Below are 19,473 nucleotides of genomic sequence, written 5' to 3'. Positions count from 1 at the left end.
TAAATGTCTACAAAATGATTGTAATCTTCATTTACATGAAGAATAATTTAGTTATATTGAAAATTAAATTACAAAAACTAAATATTAAATGTCATTCATTTCATTTACAAACATTTCTGACTACTTTATGAGACGACAGGATACGAAACAAATACGTTAAGTCCGGGAGGCGATTTTTTTTTTCCCTTAAATGAGTTGGGGACTCCTTACGTGGAAAGATAGCCAAACTACTTCCTAAATATAATTGAACTTAACCCTCTAACTATAAAGGATTCGAACCCCATATATCTGCTATATAAAGACCTATAGTAATATTACTGTACTAGGATGTTACAAGCATTCGATGACAAATTGTTTAAAGTAAAAAACTGTAGAACAGTTACTAATGAATTGCTGAGACTGTCGCAGATGTACTGCATAGATGCAAACAAAACCACCCTCAATAAATATTGTGTTGGAAACATCCTCATTGCAAGCCTATATAACAACATTTTCCAGGAATGCATGTGAGAAAGGTGCTTAAGTGTGCTATAGACATAAACCCAAAATGTATTACGACTAAGCAATGTTTACAATGATTTCATTTAATCTACAACATGTATACAATAATTACAATATAATTGTAAAAAATGAAACTCTCCTGTAATGCACTAGTGATGGTGAAATTTTGCTTTACTCTCTGGATTCTGGTTTGTGTCATTGCACACTGGCGAATAATCACAGCTTTACACTCTAAAGCATTATGCATGGGGTCAAATGGAAACTCAATCCATTATGTGGTGTGAACAAAATAAAAATGATGGAAGCACCATAATTAAATCAGTTTTTAAAATTAAATTATAAAATAGTTTTGCTTAAGTTTGAGAATCCAACACCAATACACGTCAATAAAACCTTCTCGGCTCCAATCTGCTCCTCATCTTCTTGTTTTTGAACTTCTATCTTAAACATTAGTTGAAAGAAATCCCGCAAATGTCGTAAAAATTGTATTCTGTAATAAAAAAAAAGGAGTATCCAATATTAGAAAACTCCATATGTGGGTTAATTCAAACCTATAATTCTAGTGCCTAGGTATTGCACCGTTAGGCATTACTGTATGTATAAATACAGGATATCATTATTAGAATGATTAGGAAGCTTTTGATTTGCAGCAGCCTAGGAGATAGTTTGTCCTGTTAATACATTGTGTGCATGCGAGGACATTGGGATGTCTGTTTAAGTTTTGACAATCAAGATTCAATTGATGACCAGTGACATATTATTATCTGTAGCTCTTTGGTCCTCTCAAATCAAAAGCATCCTTACGTAAGTTAAGATTGTATTTTATTCATAGATAACCAGTGATCTTCTAAAACAGGAAGCATCCCAGGAAGTGAAATAGGTACAATACTCAATGCAGCTTTAATCTGGCTACAAGGTTGTTCTGTAATCTCTACTATAAATCACATACTGCACATACCATACATTTTGATGAATTAGCTAAACACTTTTGACCAAGGATTTAGAAAGTTAATACCTTTAAAACTTGGGCTAATCCTTGCTATCAGAATTTAAATTATTTATTTTAATTAGCTCAAATCAAATTATTAACACAACAGTGTACTATTATACTTACGTGTAAGGTGATAAAGGTCCTGTTAGTACCTTGCTAACATCTGATTGTCCTAATGCCATAAACAACAAGGCTAAGCTTTGATGTCTACTATCAACACATCCACCCTAATAGAAAATACCAATATTGTATACAAATTACTTTAGGCACATTTTTTAGGGGACCTCTTAGGATGTAAATCCCCCTTTGGAGATTTAGAAGGCTATCCCTGGTACATACAAATTGACCAAATTTTTGTTTTTGTATTTATAAAATTAAATCAAACATGTTAATAAGCAAAATACAAGACATCTTTAAATAAAAGCCTGACACTTAAAAGATAACACCTGGTATATGTGTCTCATACCTGGTATAGGTGTCTCATTCCTGGTAAGCAAGCAACAAACTACACTACATTTTTCACATAGTTACAATGACTTACTCTATACACTTCTTCAAGTAATAACTGAGCAGTCTGTCTTCCAATATCTTCTGGTATAGATGGCTGCTCACCAGGTTGATTAGATGACATTTCAGCGCTAAGAAAACCGCCCTCTGTAGTTTCAGCAACTAACGAAAGGCCAAATCCAGGAGATCTTATGCAAGATTAATATCAAAACAAACTTTTTATTCATTAGTAAAAAAACAAATTGTAGTCTTTAATTTTGAAGCTTGTGAATACCAACATTGTAACACATTAACAATAAACTGTTTTGTATACTGTAGTGTATTTAGTACAATATAATATCTTTATAGCATGACAGACTGATGTTAGGACAAAAGCGGTCAATGACTGTGTAAGACACTAAAGAGATCACACGATGATATTTCCCAAGCACTTAGAATAACATGGATGAGAATAGCACAAACTAGACAAGAGTCAACTTGAAAAGGCTCTCAACCTGCAGTGGTTTGAAAATGGCCAGCAATGATGTTGACTTATTTATTGTAGTTTGGGAGTCAGAACTGTCAGGGATTGTAAGTCAGTTTTTGGAATTTATCAAATAAATCAAGCTTCCAATCTGATTAGGCCAAATTTAGGTTAGTATACTACGTCATTATGTCAGATTCCAACTATCACCAAATTGTTTTTCTGCCCCGAAAGATGGTTGTGTATGTTAGTTATCATCATTCAAATATACAAATGTTGAGTAATTTTTTTTCCAAAATCTGTTCAATGTTTATATCAGATATTCAAAAATAAAAACATACTTACTTTCCTGATTGAGCACCTTTCATATGATCAGTATAAATATAAATATCAGGAACAAATTGGTTAAGAACACTACGAGTTGAATCCACAATGCGATTGGCCATTGCTGGTGACACTCTCATGGCGTATGCAACTCCACGGATTCTCTTGATTTTACCAGGCTTCACAAACTGCAACGGTAAAAGCTTGCGACGTACAGGGCACTTAAAAATGACCTCTCCACCTCCATTAGGTTTGGATCCTCTTCTTGTGACCTATTCAGTCAATTTAAAATGATATTATAACTACTGTATTTTAAGTAAATTACTAGGAATTCATCATAATGTTGAATGGAAAGTAATCCATTGGTTAGAGTATGTGTTGTAATTGAAATTAATTAGTGGACTAAATAATAATTGATGGCAATCAAACCACCTCTGAACTTGAAAGTGCTACAAATTGATTCAAATTTTACACCTCAAGCTCAGTTGCTGGACACGCTTTATTAAGAGTGACTTACAGAGGCTTTTAAGAACATTTTAGAGGAGAGATACTACCCACTCCATATGAGTAATGTAATTTTCATTATTATGGATAAGAAAATTATTTATTGTAATAAAGTCTAAATGTTGAACTTCTCCAACTTCTAGTCATGAATCTATAAGTTTGTGAAACACCTATTTACCTTTAGTTCAAGTCCTTCACTTATTCCAAATTTAGTCATCAATGGTATTGTCACTGTTCTTATTATATCCACCTACAACAAGTACAAATGATTCTGATAAACTATCAACAAACAATTATACTACAAATTGTTTTTTTTTAAAATTTTTATCCAAGTTATTATTAATTATATATAAAAATTGATAATTATAATATTTATAATCATACCGATGGGTCTTCTTTACAATTAGTAACGCCGCGTAAAATTATTTTTAGAGAATTTTTGGTGAACGGAGCAAGACACACTAAGACCTCTAAATAGTAACCAAGACCTCTCTCTAAACTACATTCATGTTCCAGTGTTCCACCTATCAAAAGTCCTGGCTGGTATAGAAGACTAGTGCCTTAGAAATGAACAAAATAATTGAGAAACTGTTGGTTATAAATTTATGACATTTTCTTTAAAAAAACAGTTAAATTCATTCATTGATTCATTTCTCTTTATTTCGGAATTCATATCCAAATGAAATACAACAATAGCAAAAACATTAAAAACATTAAAAAGTAGGTGAGAACAATATTCTATTTTTTTGTGGAAAAAATGAGCTGTTGCATAATAGATAATAACATGTTTTCATACAGGGTACTTAACCACAAATAAATGTTACGTCAAAAAAACATGCACAAATAAATATACTGCTGTAAATAGTAATCAAACACTTAATAGTAGTACCTGTTTCATTGACTTCAATTCTTGAACCATTAGTAAGTTTATCAAGAAGGCGGATTAGGCTTGCTTCAAAATCTGTATCAACAAAAAGTCTATAAGTGCTAGCTTACCTGGATAAACCGAAATATTGACCTATTCTCTTTGAGAAGAGAGCTACAAACAACTCTAATATATAATTTATAAAATGTTATGAAGCACCCCTATCAGGTAATGGTACATTCCATGAACCCTGCCCTCAAGTGGAGCATCCCAACACACACCCATCTTCTTCATCAATTAAATGTTCAGTAAAAACCACATACATAAAAAAACCCTAACCGTGCCTCCTTTTATAATTGTTTTGTCTTCTTTGTTATGTATATGGCAGAAATTGAATAAATAAAAATAATAATAAGTATAAAAATCACATGTGATGTCATCATTGTGTGTATTAATTGTTTAAAATTAAATTATTACAAAGTTAGTGTAAATTAAAAATTAAATATATATAATAATTATCCATTTAAAAAAAGTATAAATCAACAAATCACGGGAAGAGTGATTCAAAGTGGCCGAAATGTCCGTGGGACGAAACGTCCTGATTTGTACATCTATCTTAGACTGGGCCCTCTACGGCTAGTCTAACTATCCTTTCTTTACTAACTCAACTAGCTAGGCCTAGCCCAGGTCTTAGGAACGTAATATTAACACATTTTAACTTTTATTTTAGTACCTTTCAAACCAGGATCATCGTCTTTGTCTCTAATCTTTGTTATTTTTACTGATTTACCACTTAAAGTGGCTAAAATTAGTCTTTGTCGTAAAAAATTACAACCCTCGTATTTCAACGTGTTCTGCCTGTGCGCCGCCATGTTTGTTTTTATATACCGCCCTCTCAAAACAACAGCAGTCTTCCCTTCCTCTTTCTGGAAGGTCTTGTGACTTTTCTGGGAAGAATTCTTTTTTTCTGCAAACATGGCTTGGCTAAATTCATCAAAGGGTAAATATTGCATGGCTTATATAGTAGGCTAGTTCAAGACTAATCGTTCAAGCTTAAATATTATTTAATAAACCTCCATTGGTTCAAAATAGTTAGGAGCTGAAAAGGTGTGATCAAACAGAAGCAGCAACATTGTTGACCTGGTTCTTGCTGGAATATGCATATTAATGTAAGAATAAGAAGAGGCCATTTCAAATGCATCATTGACTCATCATAATAAATCTAATGCACATTTTAGGAAACTTACCCATACCAGTGATCAAATTAAGATATCATTAATTTTCTCTTTCTCTTATAAACAGGTTATTATCGCTTTGTGGTTTTATTTTTCAATTGTTTGTTGACATTTGGGACATACTTCTGTTTTGATATGCCAAGCGTTCTTCAAGATACTCTACAGGCTCCAGTTAGTCAACCTTTCTTTTTCTCAGATTTTATCATTTCAATGAATTTATCCATTTGAGCGAGTCAAATGGCGAGCGGTTAAGGCAGGGGCGCCGTTTACCGTACCTAAAGAGCCAACAACATCGGCAAGGGTTCGAGGCCGACTCGTTTTAAATAAAACAATTGTGGTTCCCGGGTAACAATATCGTTGACAATGTTATTATTGACACTTTCTGGTCATATACATTATTCCAGATAATAAACTAGTTTGTAATTTTGTTTATTATTTAGGATAATTGCAAAAAGAATGATACTACTTGTGAGGGTGGCCTCGGACTTAGTTCCAGTCAGTACAACTTGCTGTATGCTGTTTATGCATGGACGTAAGATTACTTCATGATTATTACGTTTTTCTTATTACTTGTCCTAAAACTCTGTCTACACTATCAAACTAGTTTGAAAAAAAATGTGATGTGCCTAAATATGGTAGTGATATGACATCATCATGTCCATATGAGCACATCACATTTTTTTGTCACATAAAGTTTGATAGTCATTAGACAAGGCTTTAATTTCTTATTTGACTAATATATGATTAAATATTATTAGATATATGATTAGATTTTATTTAATTTCAGAAATGCTTTGGTTGTCATAGGAGCAGGGTTTTTGATTGACAAGTTAGGTAACCCTGGTAAGAAAGTTTAAAAATGAATTTGGGATTGAATTAAAGTGAAAGAGAAAATATCGCTTTTAATAACTAATTAAAAATTATTATATTTTGCTTTTTTTGTAGTTGGATTGTTTTTATTTTCTGGTCTTTGTTTACTTGGGTCTTGCCTTTTTGCTATTGGTTCGATGTTGAAAGGTACATCCGCCATGTTTCCTGTCATGTTACTTGGCCGTTTGCTATTTGGTTCTGGAAACGGATCATTAACAAGTAAGTGTTCAAAATCACAAACTAAAGTTTCTGTTTTATCATCGTACTTGGCTTCATGTACTTACCTATATTATTATTATTTTGGAAATGTCATCAAATTCATATAATATTCATATTTTATTTATTTCTAGTTGTTCAAAATCGAATTACAGCATTTTGGTTTCGGAATAAAGAGTTGGCATTTGCATTTGGAGTTACATTAAGTTTTTCAAGAGCTGTGAGTTTTTCTTTATAGAATTACATTTTATTATAGTATATTTAAAATACCATTAACTAAAACATTGTTTTTAAAGTAAATTACAAAGAAGATATTACCATATTAAGTCAGATTTATATTCGATGTAAAAATACTGCAGTATACCAATGACTACTGCAGTATACCAGTTAAAAGCAATAACTCGTCCAAATGACTAACCACTACTATTTATTCACCTTCAGGGCAGTGTATTAAACTTCTTCTTTACAAAGAACTTTGAGAATGCTCATGGTCTTGTATGGACACTATGGGGTGGTACATGTCTTGTTGCTGTTGGATTTCTATCAGCAATTGTTACCAGTGTTTTAGATGTTTCAGGAATAAAACAGTTAGGACAGGTAACACATTTGCACACATATATGGACATGATGATGTCATATCACTACCATATTTGGGCATATCACTACCATATTTGGGCACATCACTTTTTTTTGTCAAACTAGTTTGATAGTGTAGACAGAGCTTAATTGTAGTGATTGGAACTATCATGATGATTCCTGTTATACAGTATATTGAGATGAATCGTCTGTATTAGTGTATATCCACTGTATTTAGAAATTTAGCATTTATCTAGAAATAGTGTGATAGGTGATGAAGATATACAAGATGAGTGACCTTTCTCATTTTCTAATAAACATTTTTCAAATTATTCTTGAATTTTATCCTAGGAATCAATCGTGAAAGCTGAGTCTAAGAAAGTACATCTGAAAGATATTGTGTATTTTTCATCTCGATTTTGGTTGCTGGCTTTAACAATCATGTTTTTTTATAATGGTGTTTTTCCCTTTGTTGCTGACGCAAGGTAAAACATTGTCCATTATCTTCATCAATGCTCCAACACACAAGACATTAACCAAACATAATAGTTGAACATTAATATTTTAACTTTAATATTATTATAGTGATTACATTCAAATCAAGTACAATTATTCTGATGACTCTTTAACACCATCCTACTATGCTGGAGCTCCATATGATGTCTCACTTGTTCTTTCTCCATTTCTTGGGATAGTCATTGTAAGTGCAATACAGTATATCATTATAGATAGTCTTTGTATTATATTACTGCAGCATTTTATTAAACAAATTCTTAGTTCTTCTTAAATTAAATGTTTCATGTTATGTGGATATCACATTTATCAGTAGGTAAAATAAACATTTTTCAATGAGATACATTTTATAAATAAACATGCTTATTTATTTCTAGTGTTTTCAAGAGAAATTAATGTTTCCTACTTTTAAATACATGATTGACGTTTCAGCCTAAAAAGTGTGATTTTATAGTATCTGCAATGTTTAATTCCAGGATTATATTGGAATGCGTGGTATACTAGCACTATGTTGTGGACTTCTTACTATTCCAGTATTTGGAATTTTAGCTTTTACCAACATAACTGCTCTTGTTTGTACACTGTGGCTTGGAGTTACATATTCATTTGCAGCGGTAGGTAGTGAAAATAATATTAATAAAATGCACTCTAATATTCATACTCTTGGCCGCAAGAACCTTTCAGATTTTGCCATAAAACATTTGCATCTGTTTTTATTTTAACCAGGCAAGTCTGTGGCCTTCCATACCTTTAGTTGTACCTCCTGCTACAGTTGGCACAGCAATGGGTTTGACTACATCAATACAAATGATTGGCATCGGTATTTCAAATGTTGTTGTTGGTGCAATAGTTGGAGATTCCAAAGAGTAAGAATATTTGTTGTAATTGTTACTCCAGTAGTACATATATGGACATGATGATGTCATATCACTACCATATTTTGGCATATAACTACCATATTTGGGTACATTTTTTTTTTTCTAACTTGATAATGTAGACAGAGCTCTAGACCTTATATTGTGCTATTTTTAAATATGTTTTTTTTTCAACAGCAAAATTGAACGATATAAATGGGTGATGATATTTCTATTATTCAACACAATTGCTTGTGTAACAATGGCTGCATTACTTAACATTGTTGACAAGAAAAAGGTTTGTATCCTTCATGATTAGAGGCTGTTTTACTTACAGGATGGAAGTTTGAAGTTAAAATAATAGAGTTTACTTTCTATATTCATATTGTACTGTATATTTACCTCAAAACACATTCATTTTTAACACACTACTCTTACAGTACATACATACATACTGTGTATATCTATTGTTAAACGATTTTCCAATGATTTTTTGACAGGGTGGAATCTTAAATGAAAGCAGGAAAGAGAAACGAAAACGTGTTAGTGATTGGCTTGAAAAGTCCATCCAGTCTACTGACTATGATGGCCCTACAGAAACACAGGATGCTCTGATAGTTCCTGGATCTACTGAGTATGATGGGACCGAACCATTACTGCCTCCAATACAACCACAGGATGCTTAGATAGTTCCTGGATCTGCCGATTTAATTAATGATGGCCTGTTACTGCCGCCACAACAATACACAAAAGTAACAAAAAACAATATTTTGATCATACAGTAGTATAGAATATAATAATCATTGATTCACATACAGTATATACTGTACTACAGTATAGTCTATATTTCACATATAATTTGTGTTTCTTTATACGTACTACAGTATAGTCTGCAAGGTATATTTCACATTTAACTTATATTTCTTTATACTTTGTAGTCTACAGGGTATTTTTTATATAATTTTTATAATAATACTGTCCATTTTACTTTGTTTAAAATACACAGGGTATAACTGCGGCCTCACTAGCCACTTTGAGTTGAGATAATATGTAAGAAAGAACACGGAAGGCTTGTAATCATGCCACAATCAAAATAATTTATTGTATAACTTCTCAATATAGTAGTGTATAACATAACACAATCATAATAACTAAGACTTCCGGTCATATGCTGGAATCGTCTCAACTAACCACACTAGAGCTAGTGAGATTTCCATTATACGTAATTTATGCAAATCAGTCTACGATTTCGTAATCACTAACTCAGTTACGCATATTGTGGCTGCACAGGGTACCTGTTGGAAAAGGGGACTTGCATGGTATTTGCATAATAAATCATAGAGACACTCTAGCATACAATTTAATGCACAATAATAAAGAATTGCAATCTCTCCCTGATTGTACAAAGATTAAGACAAGGATTTAAATCTATGATGTATGGTGACATTAAGCACATAATAGGCTTTATGTATTTTATGCTCTCTTATAAGTCCACATTTATTATTATTATTACGGTAGAGTAATATATTAAAAAGACTAAATAAAGAAAAAACAAAGCAAAAATTGCATGTAGGCTGGTCCTGCCAAAACATACTTAAAAGTTGAATTTCCAATTTTATAAGATGACTGTAAATTACTTTTAATAATTTGCTTGTTTGTATGGTAATACTATACTGTCTGCATGGATGAAATACAATTATTAATAAATGTATTTATGTTTTATTTATTGTTAAAGTGTGCAGTAATGTTCTTATTACGGGAGTGTTGAGGTATTCTTTAATTGTGGAATTTGCAGATTTGGCACCCACACAGATGACAAAACTTTATGTACCCAAAGAGATCGCTCTCAAGTGTCATTGCTTCTTTATTAAAAAGACATTCCACAGTTAATTGAATTTATACATAACGGCCCCTCCTGCCTGTTTTGTCTATCAGTATGCTGGTTTTTCTAACACAGTGCCCATTTATACTCTGTTTCTATCAGTATGCTGGTTTTTCTAACACAGTGCCCATTTATACTCTGTTTCTATCAGTATGCTGGTTTTTCTAACACAGTGCCCATTTATACTCTGTTTCTATCAGTATGCTGGTTTTTCTAACACAGTGCCCATTTATACTCTGTTTCTATCAGTATGCTGGTTTTTCTAACACAGTGCCCATTTATACTCTGTTTCTATCAGTATGCTGGTTTTTATAACACAGTGCCCATGTATACTCTGTTTCTATCAGTATGCTGGTTTTTCTAACACAGTGCCCATGTATACTCTGTTTCTATCAGTATGCTGGTTTTTCTAACACAGTGCCCATTTATACTCTGTTTCTATCAGTATGCTGGTTTTTCTAACACAGTGCACAGTTACTGTTTCTTTGTTATCAAAACATAAATCGCATTCAATGTTTTATTAATGGAATTCCTTCATTTTCAGTATTTTTGTGCGTTTCATCTTGTTTGTCCTGGGAAGGATTTGGTTTCCTTTTTTTCTTAGTTGTATTTAGTACACCATCCTGTAACAGGACATCAGACATTTAAGAATATTGATTTATATTGATCACAGTGCATACAGAAATGTGACTGGATTCTCCTTAAGATTGCAAAAACAAGTATACAAAATGATATATGAATCATGCTATAATATATGAATGGAGGTTTAAAAACTTGCCTTAACATATTGTGCTATGTAAGTCGCATGTACACAGAAGGCCTACAAGCCACCAAGAAAAAATCTACAAACACTATTTGATAACATTCTTATAACGTGTATCTAGAAGATTTGTGCTCACCATTTTAATGTCAATGATGTAAGTCAATATATTTATAATTAAGTACACAACAGACAAGCCTAGTAAGAATATCATCACCAATTTCCATCTTTTCTCATTTCTGTAAAAAAAAAATATGTAAGCTCATTTGTGTAAAAAGTAATATCATCATAATCATTGCATTGACTTCTTATGACGTTTTCTCATGATTTTCACCTTTTGTATTTTACTTACCCATTTTCGCCATCGATTTCGGCTTGATTTGTTTGTGTTTTATTTCTCTGTTTTTTGTTTTATGTTATTACCATATTCACACAGAGTATTGACCTTTGTATGCTTCAATATTCAATACGTTTGTGCATGCGTGTGGGTGGATGGGTGTTGGTGTGTGTGTGATGGTGTGTTTGTGTGTTATATCTTATTGGTATCTTAGTTTTTTTCTTCATTGTTTCTCAGTATAAAAAATCTTTAAATAATCAGATTACATTGCCATGTGTCATTGCTTTGAACACTATTATCATCCAAGTGTTTAAGTGCCTGATTGCCATATTCATGTAGTTTTCATTATTGTTTATACCATTCCATAATGTTCTCTTGTTGTTTTGCAATTTTTAGTTCCTTGCCGGAGTTCTGCTTAACTCGCCTTACTTTGACAGTCTTGTTTTTATGCATTGTTAATTTTTCTTTTTTCCAATATTCAGTTTGATCTAATATTGGTTTATTTATTTATACAGTGTATATTTATTTATATTTATTTTATACATATATTTTAAATTATATATTAACTAGTATTTTCACTGAACAGATTTCTCTTTTTATATTTTCATTTTTTACTTGATGTACAACCTTAACGCAGATGACGGAACATCGTACCACGACCGATTATCAAACATAAACTTCTTCCCCTTGCCCAGCTATTCAGACAACCATAACATTAACAGGAACCTTGGCAATTCTACATCTAACATTGATCCCGACTCTAATTTTTTCACCAACAGCAACCACAGTCCCTCTCAATATTATGATCCTAATGAATTTCCTGTTGACTCACTTTCTGATTGCTTCTCCACTATTCATTTCAACTCTAGAAGCATCCTCAAGCACATTGATGAAATTAAACAACTCCTTTCATCCATTAATCTGCCTTTCGATATTATTGGAGTAAGTGAAACTTGGCTCAAGTACGATAATCCTTTGGTCCAACTCCCAAATTATAATTTTGTCTCTAACCACAGAACCCATAAAGACGGTGGAGGAGTCGCCATGTATATCCTTGATACTCTACAATTCTCCATTAGAAGTGACCTACACCCACACCCTTCCAACTGCGAATCCATCTTTATTGAAATTAAACGGCCTCATCACAAAAACATTATAGTGGGTACTGTATATAGACCCCCCTCCTCTGACCCAAATCAATTCTTAATTGAACTTGACATTGTCCTTTCCAATTTAACAAAAGAAAATAAAAATGTTTATATTCTTGGAGACTTTAACATTGACATTCTTAAACATGAATCCGACAATACTGCCCGTCAATTCATTAACACACTGTTTAGCAATCACTATCTTCCACTTATCGACAGACCATCCAGAATAACAAATTCCACAGCCTCATTATTAGATAATATTATTACAAATCAATTTGATTGTTCTCATATAAGTGGTCTGCTATATAGTGATATCTCTGATCATCTCCCTGTTTTTAATATTTCAAACCTCTCTGATAGTTTTGCCACTAGCTCAAACAATGAAGAGATCCCATCTCTCAGACAGATTAACAATACGTCTCTTAACAACTTTTACCATGATGTCTCTAATCAAACTTGGTTTGATATCCTTAATTCTAATGATCCTGACTTTGCTTATGACCTCTTTGATAACACACTTAAAGCCCTTTATGACCAACACTTCCCGTTACTGAAAAGGAACAATACAAACAAGAACAAAAAAATTAAATCTTGGATGTCAAATGGACTGCTAAAATCAATAAAGTATAAACATAAACTCTATGCAAAATTTCTTCACCGCCCTTCTCCTGCCAATGAAATCAAATATAAACGATATCGTAATAAACTTAACTCCACTATCAAAATTGCCAAAAGAATCCACTTTCATGATATTTTCACCAAGCAAAAAAATGATATTAAGGCAACCTGGAAATCAATTAACTCTTTATTGAACCATAAAAACCGAAACCAACACAAAGGCAATACCCCTGTCAACTGTAACGGAGTACCAACTAAAGACCTCGTCATTATTTCTAAAGCATTTAATGATTTTTTTGTCGAAATCGGACCCTCCCTTGCTAACAAAATCCCTCCCAGCAATGTTTCTTTCAAAGAATTTCTTCCTCAACCAAATCCGAAATCAATGTTCTTAACCCCCGTCCTAGAAGAGGATATCATAAGAATTATCTCCTCCTTCGATAACAATAAAGCTCCTGGTACTGATGATTTCCATACTAAAGCCATTAAACATGTTATCAACCTTATCTCCCTTCCCTTGTGTCACATTTTTAATCTTGTCCTCTGCAAAGGTGTTTTTCCGAACAGGTTGAAGCTGGCGCGCGTTACCCCTGTTTACAAATCTGGCCCCAAATCCAACCTTTCTAACTATCGTCCTATCTCCATCCTGTCAATCTTTTCGAAAGCCTTGGAAAGAATTATCTATGATAGAACATTTTCATTTATCAGCAAACATAACATCCTCTTCAAGAGACAATATGGCTTTAGAAAAGGACATAACACCTCCATGGCTTTGATCGACCTCACTAACAAAATTATTCATGCATTCGAAAATCGTCAATTTGGAATCGGACTTTTCATCGACCTTTCCAAGGCTTTCGACACCATTGATCATAATATTCTTCTTTTTAAATTGTCTCACTATGGAATCCGAGGACCCGCCTTAAACGTTTTCAAAAGCTATCTCACTAACCGCTCCCAATGTACTAAATATTTTAACTCTATTTCTAATTTTTGCCCTATCACCTGTGGCGTTCCCCAGGGCTCCTTACTTGGCCCGCTTCTGTTCACCTTTTACATTAATGATATCCACCGAACCTCAAACCTGCTAAATTTTTTTCTATATGCTGATGACACTACAGTTTTTCATGCCAACAAAAATATCCAAACTCTTTTTGACACCTTTAATACCAACGTTATCCCCTTGTCCCAGTACTTTATTGCCAACAAACTCTCCCTCAATCATAATAAATGTAGTTACATCCTATTCGGAACCCCGCAGTTGACTAGAGGTATTGATGTGTCCCCATTTAAAGTCGTTATTGATAATCAAGAAATCCCCTCTGTTAAGTATAATAAATTTCTTGGCATTATCATCGACAACTCTCTCTCATGGAAACCCCATATCCAAGAAATTGAGAACAAAGTGTCTAAGAACCTTGGGATCATTTCTAGGCTTTCTTCCTTCCTCCCAACTAATATTCTCAGGACCCTTTATTGCACACTCATCCTTCCTTATTTGAGCTATGGTAACATTGTCTGGGCCAACACTTACCCTTCAAACATCATTAAACTCTCTATCCTACAAAAAAAAGCTATCAGGACTATATCTGGCGCTCATCCACTGTCACATTCCTCCCACTTATTCTCCAAACTCAATCTTCTCAAACTCTCGGACATTAACCTATCCCAGCAAGGTGTCTTTGTTTTTTTGGCCACTCACTCACTTCTCCCTTGCCATCTAAACGACCTTTTCGCTCCTAATAATACCGTTCATAAATATTATACTAGAACAAGAAATAACATATATATCCCTAACCATAACACCAATTATTTTCAACATAGCATTAGATATTCTGGACCTCTATTGTTTAACAATTTACCCCCCTCAATTTCCTGTGCTGCCAACCGCTATTCATTTAATAATAACATAAAAAATTACCTATTGTCTCATTACTGATCGATCTGTTTGATATGGTCGTTTTTTCCATGTTCCGTGACTTGCTATCTTTATTATTCAATTGTCATCATATTCGCTATATGCCATGCAGCTGTACTTTTTTCTGTTCTTTTTTTATTTTTTATTCCAACTTTTATCTACTGGTTTTATATATATTTTGTATTTCTTTATTGTTTAATTAATTTATTTTCTTTATTTATATATATATTTTTTTTTTTTTCTTCTCTTATTTAAATATTTTGTAAAGGCAATCCCGTCACAAGATTGTAATCTTTTTGGGATTTGCCTTCGTCCATTTTCTTGTTTTATCACTTGCCATTTTGTTTTTGTTACTTTTGTCTTTTGGACGTGAATAAATGTTCCTTGAATTGAATTGAATTGAATATTGCTTATGCTAAAAAGAATCTGAAAATCTGAATGCTCATTTGTGTTGTGTGTGCAGTAAAGTAATAATAAAAGTAATTAATCGTAATTTATTCCTCATGCTAAAAATCTTCAGATGAAAAATATGAATGCTCATACTTACTGTTCTTGATCTTGTAATATTTCACCAACAATCATATTACAGAATGATATACTCAACATAACAATACACATTGTCACCCCCATAGCGGTACCAAGAATTGCCTCTGGAACAACTAATGCTATACATGACCACAGAGCTGGCTATTAAAGCAAAACACTTAATAATACAAGTAACTGTTAACATAATTGGTGAAATAACTGAAATAGACTGAGACACTAATCTAAGATGTTATTTGTAGAGTTATACCTACATCTGCATAAATTGTTACAACTGGTAACAAGTTGTAAGGTTTGGTCTTCCAACTTATTACTTAAAGATGTGTATCTTTATTACAACTCTTTACTTGTTTATACTGTATTTACTTTACTTATATATATTTTGTATGTTATTGTATTGTTATGTCAGCTATATTGTGCCTGTCATGAATTTCTGCAAGGACCAAATAAATCTGAATCTGAATACGGTTCTTACATTAGTGGTTCCAACAACGATGCCCAGAAGAATTGAACCAATGAATGGATGAAAGTCGGTAAAAGCAAAAATACAAAATACCAGGATTAAACCAATGCTGCAAAAGACACCTATTAAGCATCGCCTACCTATTTGGTCCTGCAATAAATTACATATATGACAACATTACATAACTGTTGTATTATTCTGCTGATTAGAGGTGTGTTGGAGGAAAAGGGATAGTTTTTGTATTATTCATGTGATTGGGGTAAGGAAATCCTTGATTGGGATAAAGTACTAGAGGAATATCGGAATTAAAACAAAAAAAATGTTGCTTACAATTAGCATACCAATGATTGGACTGAGAAATGTTGCAACCAAATACACAGTCCCAGTGTAGTACGATGGCGCTGTTGAATCTGGGGCGTAGTTACACTTGATTCGTATAAATTCACTGGTAATAATGAATATAATAATGAAATAATAATATAATAATGAAATAATTTACAAATAAAATACTATGGACAGATATATAACACATCTGATACCAAGACTCTGACATTGAATTTATTTAAGTTTACTCAGGTCATTTTTAATGTATACAATGACCTGTTAAATCGCTGATCAAAGCTCATCATAAAACATCCAGTTCACTTTCTCTTTCGGTTTCATGCGATAAAGCACACAAAAGTCAGCAATTGATGATTAAAATGCCAACAACTTAAGTACATTTTCTTAAAATGTCATCTATGCTACTTGGTATTTACCTTGAGTCAGCAATAAATGCGTAAACTATGCCATAATTGACGGCCATTGATCCAGTTGTCAACCAGTATAGAGGTGAAAAGTTAACGACATCAAGAAGACGAAAACATTTATAATCAATTGTCTGAGTGAAATTAAGAAAAAAGGCATTATTATACAAATTAAAGTCTGTTTTCAATATTTATTAAAGTAAAATCAAGAAAATGTACCGATATTGACTTGATGAAGATGCTGTATAGCAATTTGTACAAACCTGTAGTTGCTTCTTTCCATGTATTTCTAAAGCACTACTAACAATTGCAGCAAGAAAACTTATACACACAAGCAATGTACCGAACCACAGAGTCCAAATTACACCAAAATCATTTGCAAAGCTCTTACTTAAGACGAAATTTAAACAACCAGCCTATAGAATTTTAATTTTAAAAATATTTGCATTACTATTGAGTATGTTATGATGATTTAACCACATGTTTTGCCCTACTCTGTGTTGCCCTTCTCTCTTTTGCCCTACTCTGTGTTGCCCTTCTCTCTTTTGCCTTACTCTGTTTTGCCCTGATATAATATACATAAGAACTCTTCTATTTTGGGTAAGTGCATGGGACTAGGACCCACAACATCCAGATTAATAGCCTGACGTTCATACCTGTAGACCATTAGTCTATAAGAATTTACTTACATGATTAAGGTAAAGACATTGATGATGTTGATGATTATGATGCAGTGGTCTAACTCAGGTGGGCAAGGCCTCTAGTTTGGCACCCCTAAAGGGTAGTTATGTGTTTCTGATGCTCTAGGGGGCTTTGGTTTAGCCAGTGAGCACTTATAGTCATTATGCCACTGTGATGATGATGCAAAAACAAAGATAAAACTTACAGCTCTCCAACTTGAAATAACAAACCCAAAAGCTAAAGCAAGTTCTTTATCTCTGAACCAGAATGCAGTCATTCTATTTGCAATAACTGGAAAATAAGCAAATAAATAAGTCTGTTCCATTTATTTAATATGAATGCTAACTAACTAACTAACTAACTAATTGGTTAATATCATGGTAATCTTTTAGATTGTCCTTATTTGTATCCTTCATAATATACTGGCCTAACATTACTTACTCGATGCAGAGCCATATGCACTACCAAAAAACAGACGGCCAATTAACATCCCTGGAAACATTAGTAATGCTCCCTTGAATAACGCAGAAATTGCGAAAATAAATGTTCCAATCACAGCAAACACTGAAAACATGATTAGTCCAACTAGAAAAACACAATTTAAAAAAAATCTTTCACAGAAAGCCCAAAATCACCCATTGTTATTTGTATGCCATTAAGCTCTGTATACACTATCAAACTTAACTTTATGTGACAAAAAATGTGATGTGCCCATATTTGGACATGAGGATGTCATCTCAATACCATGTTTGGGCATATCACTACCATGGGCACACCACATTCTGTTGTCATACTAGTTTGATATTGTAAACAGAGTTCTATACTGTATTATAGGAACATTGTTCACTTTACTCAAGGATTGATACTAGACTGTGAATTTATGGACGACTGGAATAGATTAATTGGAAAACCTTTTTTTTGTTTTAAGTTGTGATACGTTTTACAAATATAAAAGACATGGTTCTATTGTATGTGAATGGATAGTAGAGTAGATTATTGTTTTTTATCAGGAAACAGACTTGGTTTTTATATCATTTATAGCTATATTAGGAACAAAATTTATATTATCATTAATACAACATAAAATAACTTACCTACATTCCCACATCTGTCAACTAAATACCCTGCTATCAAAACAGAAACTCCACATCTAAAACATCATGCAATAGAATATCTTTTAAATTAAGAAACTGTAATTTCAATAGTTGATATAAATGTAAATAAAAATGAATTATAAGTATAAGTAGATTAATATTTTAAAATACATCTTTGAAATATCACAGGGCTCGCCTGTGAAAAAAAAAAGCCTGTGACTAAATCACCTCCCATTTACTTTATTTATTATTTTAGGTAATATTTTACATTGCAACACTGTTTTTTGTAAAACACACACAGTACTTAGCAGAAATTTGGTTGTTAATATAAAAAAAAATGTGGTGTTATGCAGCATATAAAGAGCACCCTGTAATTCATCCTATATGGAAGGCCTTAAATCATATTTTTCATATCCTACAGTATGTCACAATGGTGACATACTGTAGGATATGAAAAGTTCTTTTTGAAAAAACTCTTTCTTCCTCTGGTTTTCTTTCTACTGGAGTTCCTCAAGGCTCCACTCTTGGTCCTCTTCTCTTTTCCATCTACATTAACGACCTTTCATCTTCTCTAATCTCTCATAACTCTAATTATTATTATATTATTATTATCAATCTACATGTTAACGATACCATCATCTACTATTCTAACTCCTCTTCTAAACTTATTGAACAGAATCTTAATAATGCTCTAATTCATCTCTCTACCTGGCTAAAATCTAACAGACTAACACTCAGTATCTCAAAAACTAAATCTATGCTCATTGGCTCTTCTCAAAAACTTAAATCTAACTCTATCACCCTTACTCTTAATGATTCTCCTATTCAATCTGTTACTTCTCACAAACGCCTTGGATTCAT

At 32.7% G+C, this 19,473-nt stretch overlaps 2 protein-coding genes and 3 long non-coding RNA genes across 6 annotated transcripts; 1 reads left to right on the top strand and 4 right to left on the bottom strand.

The window, feature by feature from the left end:
* Positions 1-72: 72 nt before the first annotated feature.
* Positions 73-5,027, bottom strand: LOC140052350 (RNA 3'-terminal phosphate cyclase-like protein). The gene is made up of 8 exons (XM_072097877.1): positions 4,889-5,027; positions 4,180-4,251; positions 3,675-3,850; positions 3,469-3,540; positions 2,808-3,058; positions 2,034-2,187; positions 1,616-1,719; positions 73-991 (listed from the first exon to the last, which is right to left on the bottom strand). The coding sequence occupies exons 1-8, from the start codon at positions 5,025-5,027 to the stop codon at positions 838-840; spliced, it is 1,122 nt and encodes a 373-aa protein (XP_071953978.1). The 3' UTR covers positions 73-837.
* Positions 5,028-5,059: 32 nt separating this feature from the next.
* On the top strand, positions 5,060-10,099 carry LOC140051336 (lysosomal dipeptide transporter MFSD1-like). Of its 2 annotated transcripts, none has more exons than XM_072096521.1 (13): positions 5,060-5,155; positions 5,458-5,561; positions 5,831-5,922; positions 6,178-6,233; positions 6,336-6,479; positions 6,611-6,696; positions 6,918-7,073; positions 7,404-7,537; positions 7,638-7,752; positions 8,042-8,179; positions 8,292-8,431; positions 8,618-8,717; positions 8,920-9,645. In XM_072096521.1, the coding sequence occupies exons 1-13, from the start codon at positions 5,131-5,133 to the stop codon at positions 9,103-9,105; spliced, it is 1,476 nt and encodes a 491-aa protein (XP_071952622.1). In that variant the 5' UTR covers positions 5,060-5,130; the 3' UTR covers positions 9,106-9,645. The 2 variants fall into 2 exon arrangements, with proteins under 2 accessions (XP_071952622.1, XP_071952623.1); XM_072096522.1 differs by lacking the exon at positions 5,060-5,155 and adding an exon at positions 5,274-5,324 and having other exon boundaries at positions 8,920-10,099.
* Positions 10,100-10,101: 2 nt separating this feature from the next.
* On the bottom strand, positions 10,102-15,708 carry LOC140051337 (uncharacterized). Its single transcript, XR_011845507.1, has 3 exons — positions 15,633-15,708; positions 11,201-11,300; positions 10,102-10,924 (listed from the first exon to the last, which is right to left on the bottom strand). It is a non-coding gene; the product is annotated as an uncharacterized lncRNA (long non-coding RNA).
* Positions 15,709-16,530, bottom strand: LOC140051338 (uncharacterized). Its single transcript, XR_011845508.1, has 3 exons — positions 16,422-16,530; positions 16,104-16,241; positions 15,709-15,772 (listed from the first exon to the last, which is right to left on the bottom strand). It is a non-coding gene; the product is annotated as an uncharacterized lncRNA (long non-coding RNA).
* A 562-nt stretch (positions 16,531-17,092) lies between these two features.
* On the bottom strand, positions 17,093-18,763 carry LOC140052693 (uncharacterized). The gene is made up of 4 exons (XR_011845655.1): positions 18,613-18,763; positions 17,960-18,103; positions 17,724-17,809; positions 17,093-17,253 (listed from the first exon to the last, which is right to left on the bottom strand). It is a non-coding gene; the product is annotated as an uncharacterized lncRNA (long non-coding RNA).
* Between the last annotated feature and the right edge of the window lie 710 nt (positions 18,764-19,473).

The sequence above is a fragment of the Antedon mediterranea genome, chromosome 6, assembly GCF_964355755.1.
Source record: "Antedon mediterranea chromosome 6, ecAntMedi1.1, whole genome shotgun sequence".
NCBI lineage: Eukaryota > Metazoa > Echinodermata > Crinoidea > Comatulida > Antedonidae > Antedon > Antedon mediterranea.
Note: the sequence above shows the minus strand (reverse complement) of the source record. Positions and strands in the feature narration are given on the sequence as shown.

What these genes read in the sequence shown, in the direction of transcription:
- LOC140052350 (XM_072097877.1), bottom strand. Translation starts at nt 5,027, where the DNA reads ATGGCGGCGCACAGGCAGAACACGTTGAAATACGAGGGTTGTAATTTT. An exon ending in GTGAAGGACTTGAACTAAAG is followed by an intron (nt 3,059 to 3,468) that starts GTAAATAGGTGT and finishes TTGACTGAATAG; the next exon opens with GTCACAAGAAGAGGATCCAA. An exon ending in GGACCTTTATCACCTTACAC is followed by an intron (nt 992 to 1,615) that starts GTAAGTATAATA and finishes TTTTTATTACAG; the next exon opens with AATACAATTTTTACGACATT.
- LOC140051336 (XM_072096521.1), top strand. Translation starts at nt 5,131, where the DNA reads ATGGCTTGGCTAAATTCATCAAAGG. An exon ending in TTGGCTAAATTCATCAAAGG is followed by an intron (nt 5,156 to 5,457) that starts GTAAATATTGCA and finishes TCTTATAAACAG; the next exon opens with GTTATTATCGCTTTGTGGTT. An exon ending in TGACAAGTTAGGTAACCCTG is followed by an intron (nt 6,234 to 6,335) that starts GTAAGAAAGTTT and finishes CTTTTTTTGTAG; the next exon opens with TTGGATTGTTTTTATTTTCT.